The sequence below is a fragment of the Triticum aestivum genome, chromosome 5D (assembly GCF_018294505.1).
Source record: "Triticum aestivum cultivar Chinese Spring chromosome 5D, IWGSC CS RefSeq v2.1, whole genome shotgun sequence".
NCBI lineage: Eukaryota > Viridiplantae > Streptophyta > Magnoliopsida > Poales > Poaceae > Triticum > Triticum aestivum.
This window is the reverse complement of record NC_057808.1, coordinates 476,968,145-476,978,133: the sequence shown is the minus strand read 5'-3', so window position 1 is coordinate 476,978,133 and position 9,989 is coordinate 476,968,145. Positions and strand designations below refer to the sequence as shown.

At 44.1% G+C, this 9,989-nt stretch overlaps 1 protein-coding gene across 1 annotated transcript; it reads right to left on the bottom strand.

Annotated features, from left to right (window-relative positions):
* Positions 1 to 8,058: 8,058 nt before the first annotated feature.
* Positions 8,059 to 9,133, bottom strand: LOC123125592 (uncharacterized). Its single transcript, XM_044546067.1, has 2 exons — positions 8,822 to 9,133; positions 8,059 to 8,689 (listed from the first exon to the last, which is right to left on the bottom strand). Exons 1-2 carry the CDS (start codon positions 8,901 to 8,903, stop codon positions 8,487 to 8,489), a joined length of 285 nt encoding a protein of 94 aa, XP_044402002.1. The 5' UTR covers positions 8,904 to 9,133; the 3' UTR covers positions 8,059 to 8,486.
* Between the last annotated feature and the right edge of the window lie 856 nt (positions 9,134 to 9,989).

Here is a 9,989-nt window from a genome sequence, read left to right as displayed (position 1 = left end):
ACATGCAAGAACCCTTTCTTTAACTGATCCATTTTGAATTTCTTCAAAACTTTATCAAGGTAGGTGCTTTGTGAAAGTCCTATTAAGCGTCTTGATCTATCCCTATAGATCTTGATGCCCAATATATAAGCAGCTTCACCGAGGTCTTTCACTGGAAAACTCTTATTCAAGTATCCTTTTATGCTATCCAGAAATTCTACATCATTTCCAATCAACAATATGTCATCCACATATAATATTAGAAATGCTACAGAGCTCCCACTCACTTTCTTGTAAATACAGGCTTCTCCGAAAGTCTGTATAAAACCATATGCTTTGATCACATCATCAAAGCGTATATTCCAACTCTGAGATGCTTGCACCAGTCCATAGATGGATCGCTGGAGCTTGCGCACTTTGTTAGCCCCTTTAGGATCGACAAAACCTTCTGGTTGCATCATATACAACTCTTCGTTAAGAAATCCATTAAGGAATGTAGTTTTGACATCCATTTGCCAGATTTCATAATCATAAAATGCGACAATTGCTAACATGATTCAGACATACTTAAGCATCGCTACGGGTGAGAAAGTCTCATCGTAGTCAACTCCTTAAACTTGTTGAAAACCTTTTGCGACAAGTTGAGCTTTGTAGACAGTAACATTACCATCAGTGTCAGTCTTCTTCTTGAAGATCCATTTATTCTCTATGGCTCGCCGATCATCGGGCAAGTCCACCAAAGTCCATATTTTGTTCTCATACATGGATCCTATCTCAGATTTCATGGCCTCAAGCCATTTATCGGAATCTGGGCTCATCATAGCTTCTTCATAGTTCGTAGATTCGTCATGGTCTAGTAACATGACTTCCAGAACAGGATTACCATACCACTCTGGTGCAGATCGTGCTCTGGTTGACCTACGAGGTTTAGTAGTAACTTGATCTAAAGTTTCATGATCACTATCATTAGCTTCCTCTCTAGTTGGTGTAGGCATCACCGGAATGGTTTTCTGTGATGAGCTACCTTCCAATTCGAGAGAAGGTACAATTACCTCATCAAGTTCTACTTTCCTCCCACTCACTTCTTTCGAGAGAAACTCCTTCTCTAGAAAGTTTCCATTCTTGGCAACAAAGATCTTGCCTTCGAATTTCTGGTAGAAGGTGTACCCAATTGTTTCTTTCGGGTATCCTATGAAGACACACTTCTTCGATTTGGGTTCGAGCTTATCAGGCTAAAGCCTTTTGACATAAGTGTCGCAACCCCAAACTTTAAGAAACGACAGCTTAGGTTCTTGCCAAACCAGTGTTCATACGGTGTCATCTCAACGGATATAGACGATGCCCTATTTAACGTGAATGCATATGTCTCTAATGCATAACCCCAAAACGATAGTGGTAAATCGGTAAGAGACATCATAGATCGCACCATATCTAATAAAGTACGATTACGACGTTCGGACACACCATTACGCTGTGGTGTTCCAGGTGGCGTGAGTTGTGAAACTATTCCACATTTTTTAAATGAAGGTCAAACTCGTAACTCAAATATTCGCCTCCGCAGTCAGATCGTAGAAACTTTATTTTCTTGTTACGATGATTCTCCACTTCACTCTGAAATTCTTTGAACTTTTCAAATGTTTCAGACTTGTGTTTCATTAAGTAGATATACCCATATCTGCTCAAATCATCTGTGAAGGTCAGAAAATAACGATACCCGCCGCGAGCCTCAACACTCATCGGACCGCATACATCGGTATGTATTATTTCCAATAAGTCATTAGCTCGTTCCATTGTTCCGGAGAACGGAGTTTTAGTCATCTTGCCCATGAGGCATGGTACGCAAGTATAAAATGATTCATAATCAAGTGATTCCAAAAGCCCATCTGCATGGAGTTTCTTCATGCACTTTACACCAATATGACCTAAACGGCAGTGCCACAAATATGTTGCACTATCACTATCAACTTTGCATCTTTTGGCATCAATATTATGAATATGTGTATCACCACAATCGAGATTCAAGAAAAATAGACCACTCTTCAAGGGTGCATGACCATAAAAGATATTACTCATATAAATAGAACAACCATTATTCTCTGATTTAAATGAATAACCGTCTCGCACTAAACAATATCCAGATATAATGTTCATGCTCAACGCTGGCACCAAATAACAATTATTCAGGTCTAAAAGTAATCCCAAAGGTAGATGTAGAGGCAGCATGCCGACGACGATCACATCGACCTTGGAACCATTCCCGACGCGCCACCTCGTCCTTAGACAATCTTCATTTAATCCGCAGCCCTTGTTTCGAGTTACAAATATGAGCAACCGAACCAGTATCAAATACCCAGGCGCTACTACGAGCATTAGTAAGGTACACATCAATAACATGTATATCAAATATACCTTTGTTCACTTTGTCATCCTTCTTTCCCGCCAAATACTTGGGGCAGTTCCGCTTCCAGTGACCAGTCCATTTGCAGTAGAAGCACTCAGTTTCAGGCTTGGGTCTAGCTTTGGGCTTCTTCCTGGGAGTGGCAACTTGCTTGCCATTCTTCTTGAAGTTCCCCCTCTTTCCCTTGCCCTTTTTCTTGAAACTAGTGGTCTTGTTAACCATCAACACTTGATGCTCCTTCTTAATTTCTACCTCCGCAGCTTTGAGCATTGCGAAGAGCTCGGGAATTGTCTTGTCCATCCCTTGCATATCATAGTTCATCACGAAGCCTTTGTAACTTGGTGGCAGTGATTGAAGAACTCTGTCAATAACACTATCATCTGGAAGATTAACTCCCAACTGGATCAAGTGATTATGATACCCAGACATTTTGAGCATGTGTTCACTGACAGAACTGTTCTCCTCCATCTTGCAGCTATAGAACTTGTTGGGGACTTCATATCTCTCAACTCGGGCATTTGCTTGAAATATTAACTTCAACTCCTGGAACATCTCATATGGTCCATGATGTTCAAAACGTCTTTGAACTCCCGATTCTAAGCCGTAAAGCATGGCACACTGAACTATTGAGTAGTCATCAGATCGAGCTTGCCAGACATTCATAACATCAGCATCTGCTCCTGCAGCAGGCCTTTCACCGAGCGGTGCATCAAGGACACAATTCCTCTGCGCAACAATGAGGATAATCCTCAAGTTACGGACCCAGTCCGTGTAGTTGCTACTATCATCTTTCAACTTAGCTTTCTCTAGGAACACATTAAAATTCAAGGGAACAGTAGCATGGGCCATTGATCTACAACATAGATATGCAAAAACTATCAGGACTAAGTTCATGATAAATTAAGTTCAATTAATCAAATTACTTAAGAACTCCCACTTAGTTAGACATCCCTCAAGTCATCTAAATGATACGTGATCCAAATCAACTAAACCATGTCCGATCATCACGTGAGATGGAGTAGTCATCAATGGTGAACATCTCTATGTTGATCATATCTACTATATGATTCACGTTCGACCTTTCGGTCTCCAGTGTTCCGAGGCCATGTCTGTACATGCCAGGCTCGTCAAGTTTAACCCGAGTATTCCGCATGTGCAAAACTGTCTTACACCCGTTGTATGTGAACGTAGAGTCTATCACACCCGATCATCACGTGGTGTCTCAACACGACGAACTGTCGCAACGGTGCATACTCAGGGAGAACACTTATACCTTGAAATTTTAGTTAAGGGATCATCTTATAATGCTACCGCTGTACTAAGCAAAATAAGATGCATAAAAGATAAACATCACATGCAATCAAAATATGTGACATGATATGGCCATCATCATCTTGTGCTTTTGATCTCCATCTCCAAAGCATCGTCATGATCTCCATCGTCACCGGCTCGACACCTTGATCTCCATCGTAGCGTCGTGGTCGTCTCGCCAACTATTGCTTCTACAACTATCGCTAACGCATAGTGATAAAGTAAAGCAATTACATGGCGTTTGCATTTCATACAATAAAGAGACAACCATAAGGCTCCTGCCGGTTGCCGATAAATTTTACAAAACATGATCATCTCATACAAAAACGTATATCACATCATGTCTTGACCATATCACATCATAACAAGCCCTGCAAAAACAAGTTAGACGTCCTCTACTTTGTTGTTGCAAGTTTTACGTTGCTGCTACGGGCTTCTAGCAAGAACAGTTCTTACCTACGCATCAAAACCACAACGGTGTTTCGTCAGGTTTGCTGTTTTAACCTTCTTCAAGGACCGGCCGCAGTCAAATTCGATTAAACTGAAGTAGGAGAAACAGCCACCCACCAGCCACCTTTATGCAAAACTACTTGCATGTCTCTCGGTGGAACATGTCTCATGTGCGTGGACATGTAAGGTTGGTCCGGGCTGCTTCATCCCACAATACCGCCGAATCAAAATAAGATGTTGGTGGTAAGAAGTATGACTATCATCGCCCACAACTCTTTGTGTTCTACTCGTGCATATCATCTACGCATAGACCTGGCTCGGATGCCACTGTTGCGATACGTTGCATGGAAAACAAAAAATTTCTACGCACACGCAATGATCTATCCATGGAGATGCATAGCAACGAGGGGGAGAGTATGTCTATATACCCTCATAGACCGAAAGCGGAAGCGTTTTAACAACACGGTTGATCTAATCGAACTTCTTCTAGCTTCGACAAGCATCGGACGTACGGCACCTTTGAGTTCTGCACACGTTCAGCATGGTGACGTCCCTCGCCTTCTTGATCCAGCAAGGTGTCGAGGTAGTAGATGAGTTTCGTCAGCACGACGGCGTGGTGACGGTGATGGTGAAGTGATCCGCGCAGGGCTTCGCCTAAGCACCGCAAGAATATCACCGGGGTTGTAAACTGTGGAGGGGGGCGCCGCACACGGCTAACAATTGATGTTCTATGTTCTAGGCACCCCCTCCCCACATATATATAGGTGGGAGGGGAGGAGAGGCATCCAGGGGGCGCCCCAAGTCCGAATCCTACTTGGGGTTTCCCCAAGTGGCGCCCCCCCCCCTTTCCTTTTTCCACCGGAGAAGAAAGGAAGGGGGAAGAGAGAAAGGAAGGGGGGCCGAACCCCCCCTTTTTCCTTCTCCAATTCGGCCACATGCCAAGGGGGGGCACCCCTTGTGGGCTGGTGTGCTCCCCTCTTATGGCCCATATACCTCCCCCGGGGGTTCCGGTAACCCCTCCGGTACTCCGATAAATACCCGATGCACTCCGGAACACTTCTGGTGTCCAAATACTACCGTCCTATATATCAATATTTACTTCTCGACCATTTCGAGACTCCTCATCATGTCCGTGATCTCATTCGGGACTCTAAACAACATTCGGTCACCAAATCACATAACTCATATAATACAATATCGTCATCGAACGTTAAGCGTGCGGACCCTACGGGTTCGAGAACTATGTAGACATGACCGAGACACCTCTCCGGTCAATAACCAATAGCGGAACCTGGATGCTCATATTTGCTCCTACATATTCTACGAAGATCTTTATCGGTGGAACCGTTATGACAACATACGTTATTCCATTTGTCCATCGGTATGTTACTTGCCCAAGATTCGATCGTCGGTATCTACATACCTAGTTCAATCTCGTTGCCCACAAGTCTCTTTACTCGTTCCATAATACATCATTCTGCAACTAACTCATTAGTCACTTTGCTTGCAAGGCTTCTTATGATGTGCATTACCGAGAGGGCCTAGAGATACCTCTCCGATACTCGGAGTGAAAATCCTATCTCGATCTATACCAACCCAACAAATACATTCGGAGATACCTATAGAGCATCTTTATAATCACCCAGTTACGTTGTGGCGTTCGACAGCACACAAGGTATTCCTCCGGTATCCGGGAGTTGCATAATCTCATAGTCGAAGGAATATGTATTTGCCATGAAGAAAGCAATAGCAATAAAACTGAACGATCAATATGCTAAGCTAACGGATGGGTGTTGTCCATCACATTATTCTCCTAATGATGTGATCCTGTTATCAAATGACAACTCATGTCCATGGTTAGGAAACCTTAACCATCTTTGATCAACGAGCTAGTAAAGTAGAGGCTCACTAGGGACACAGTGTTTGTCTATGTATTCACACATGTATTTGGGTTTCCGATCAATACAATTCTAGCATGAAAAATAAACATTTATGATGAATAAGGAAATATAAAATAACAACTTTATTATTGCCTCTAGGGCATATTTCCTTCACTACATTGCCTCCACGCGGCCACCCCAAGCAGCCTGGGCCCTGGTCGCTCCACTAGGGGGTGTGCGGGCCTCGTGCACCGCCTTATTCCTATTCCTTCACCCAAAAATCCGACATTTTCATAAAAAAATCACAAAAAGATTCACCTCTTTCCGGTTCCGTGAATTTTTTACCTATATTTTTGAAAACAGTAGAAAACATGAACTAGCCTTTGGCATTGGATTAATAGATTAGTCCAAATAAATATTGTGGAAAAACATAAATAAATTATGTAAATATAGCATGAATACTTCAAAAATTATAAATACGTTGAAGACATATCATATGCTACTCATATTCAATAAATATTTTACAACTATATAATTATATGTACTTTAGTTTTAGTTCTCATATTGCTAATCCAAATTAAAGTTTATACTATCAATTCTCATAGATATATGCATCCAATTCCCGTGCGGTATCTTCTTCAGTCTTCTAATGAAAACAGAAAGACTTATTACGGCCGGAATCACACTTGGAAAGGAAACACAAAGCTAAATCCACGATTCTTCAAGAAACTGACAAAGATTTAGGGCAAACTCTTCTTCGGTCTTCTAATGCTAAGGACGACATCGAGGAACCCAAACACAAATTTTCCGAGATACTCTGGAACTATGAAAAGAGAAAAAAATCAGAACAAAAATGAAAAAGGATTTGAAAAGCAATCTTGGAGAAGTCAACTAACTGATGGAACTCATCCTTACGTCAAGCTTGGAGAATATTTGAGAAAAACTTGGAAAAGGGCTTGAAGGATACGGCAACCTGATCTTTGAAATCATTTAGATCTCCATGATAACATACGTAACAAAGACCTGACGTCAAGAATCTTCTTTAAAAGATTTGAAAAGTCAGGTAAGATCCTGGGATGACCTATGGGTTAAGGGCCCACTCAAAAGAAAATCCATTTGGAACGATGATTGGAAAGAGAAACTATACTCTCATCTTGTGCCCTTCCTCCTTGGCAGTTTCTCCGAATGACTCGATGAGGTGACAACCTCCTAGTCTTCGTTCAAGGTCGTTTAAAAAATTTGAGGTTCATGAATCAACGGCACCGAAAAACCAGCATGGGACTGAAAGAGCGTGACCGAAGAAGAATCTTGAATTTGAAAGTCAATGTTTACTTTTCGATTCATTATATGAAGAGATACTTGAAATGATATGAAGAGATACTTGAACCGGCATGCGTTAGGAATACAAACAAAGATGGTTTTGCTTGAAGAGTTTGGCACCACAACCAAAAGCTTGAATTGAGTTCATCGGAAAAGAAAACGAGAACGAATAATGATGTCTTTGAGCTCTTGAGGTTCTTGAAGAAAGAGGGGTGAGAGGGCGGGGAAAAGACAACGATGAAGATGGATGGAAAGAACAACGATTTGGAAAGCTTGGGATTCTTCTTGCAGTTGGTTAAAAGGATTAGCATGCCCACAATTGATCAAAAGGATTACAATTCTTCTCCAATCGTTGTTACACTACTCATAGTTAATACCTATTTTGTATGGTATTTCACATTGTTTCTACACTACTCATAGTTAATACCTTTTTTTTGAAATTTTGTACTAACGTAATACAAGATACAATATAAACTTGATGTTGGACAGATGGAGTACTCGAGAACGTTAAATTTCATCCGTGATTGCCAAATTGATAGAACTTTCTGGTATGTTCCGTTTCTGGTTTCTAACGTATTCAACCATATCACCAACGAGTTAGGGAAGATAAAGCAAAGAAAAACAAAACAACAAAAACATGGAAAATCAAGTGACATCGTCACAGTGGAGACAAATCATCACCACAAACAATAATGAAAAGGCAAACTAATTTTAAGCGGATTAATGGGCAAGATCCGATGTTATAGATTTTTTTTCTTAATTTTCTTTGTACAAATTACTACTACAAACATACTAGCTCTCTTCTCTCTGCTCCGGGGAAAAGGGAGCCCTACGTGCCGGTAATATGTGGTTCTTGAGGCAAGAGAATACGATTTCTTTGGCTGTACGCCGCACATCTCGTTCACCATCCTCTGAATTCACATCCTCATAATCTGAATCCTATTTTTGCGCACAACGATGATCGATCTCCAATGGACCATTTGGGACGGATCCACACGCGTTTGGTTATTTGCACAACCTGTGAGAGGGCCAATGCTGTATCTATCTACACACGGCCGCTCCGCTAAGCCTCTGCTCTTACTCTGACGGCGCGGTTCCAGCGAGCTGTCCCGTTTCCGTGTTCATCGATCGATCACGTCCTGTGGAGCTCAGAACGCGCAGCAGTAGTAGACGAAGCGGCTCCACGCCTTCTTCTTCTTCCTGGCGGCGGCGGCCGCCGCGACGGCCGCAGCGGCGGCGGCCTGCTTCTCCTCCAGGGGCACCGGGGAGTCCATCTCCCTCAGCATCTCCCACATGATGTGGACGTCGCGGTACTCGCACGTCCTCACCTCCTTCCTCAGGTTCCTCAGCCCTGCAGCGCAACCAAACCGATCGATCCGTCAGAAACAAATCCAAACGAGGAGAAACAAGATGCAGCTATCGGCAAGAAACAAGACGATGGATGAGCTAAGAAGAAGAAGAAGAAGAAGAAGTTGGGGCGTACCGGCTGTTGGCCGGAGGCCGAGGCGGGAGGCGATGGCGAGCCAGATCTTCTTGGCCGGCACCGGAGATCGGTCCATGCACATCTTCGATCCTCGATCGATCTTTTTCCACTCTCCTTGGAAATCTCTGAAAATATCACTCCCTCTCTCTCTCTCTCTCTCTCTCTCTCTCTCTCTCTCTCTCTCTCTCTCTCTCTCTCTCTCTCTCTCTCTCTCTCTCTTCGCCGTGTGATCTTTGGGATGGATGGAAGAAACTGATAAAGCAGCAGCTGTTTCTTGGTTGCCTGCCGCCTGGGTCGTCGTTGCCAGTTTGCGCGGCGGAGGCGGGGTTTTATAGCCGGGGAGTGGGACAAGCGGGGGATGCGCGTGCGATCGGGGGGCCTTTTGGGCGCGGCGTCGCCGTCGGATTTCGACGGCCCCGACCGGGACGTGGCCGCTGTCCGCGGCCGCGGTGTGCCACAGGTGTCGCGGGCCCCGTGGCGCGGCTTCCGCGCGGGTTCCCTCGGGATCCCGGCGCCGCACGGGAAGCTGCCGCGTAGATGGATCCGACGGCCCGTGGAGATGCTCCAAGTCAAAGCTCGATTTGGGTTTCGCCTTTTCGCCTGTCGCCATGCGCGGCCGGTGTACGTACCGTATCGTGTGAGGATCCGTCACATGTTCGCTATCTTTTTGTTTAGTCTGATACCTGTGGCGCGACGGCGCCGATCGTGTACTTGTTCCTGTAGATTAAGCCGTTGGATTAGAGGCTGTCTAGGAGGACGTGTGCGGTTATTCGTTCGCGGTTGACATTGTGCACGAAATCACGTGAAAACATGATGAAGTGTTCACCTAAAAATCATTCATCGTCATTCCTAGGGCGCGGCCAGATCGATGAATTAGATAGTAGTAGGATCGTGTTCTTCGAAAATCAGAAGTTACAACTAGTTCATGTTCCGGACTCGAAAGTGCGTCTTCCGTCCTTATATAGTACTAAAAAAAATGGTGCTTCTTCCATCAAGAAAAAGACTTCGAGAACTCGTACTTCACTGACTCCACTTGCCGAAGCCACTGGAAGCTGCCACACGGTTGGGCTTGGAGGGCATTTGGGCCAGTGGTCGACCTGCCCATCGCGGCATCGATGACTCACGTCCCAACCAGACATTATCGCGTCGGACTGCAGGGTGCGCCTAC

Bases quoted from the DNA above. Each gene is read 5' to 3' on its own strand.
- LOC123125592 (XM_044546067.1), bottom strand. From the start codon at position 8,903: ATGTGCATGGACCGATCTCCGGTGCCGGCCAAGAAGATCTGGCTCGCC. The intron at 8,690-8,821 runs GTACGCCCCAAC...GTTGCGCTGCAG, and splicing joins CGGCCTCCGGCCAACAGCCG to GGCTGAGGAACCTGAGGAAG.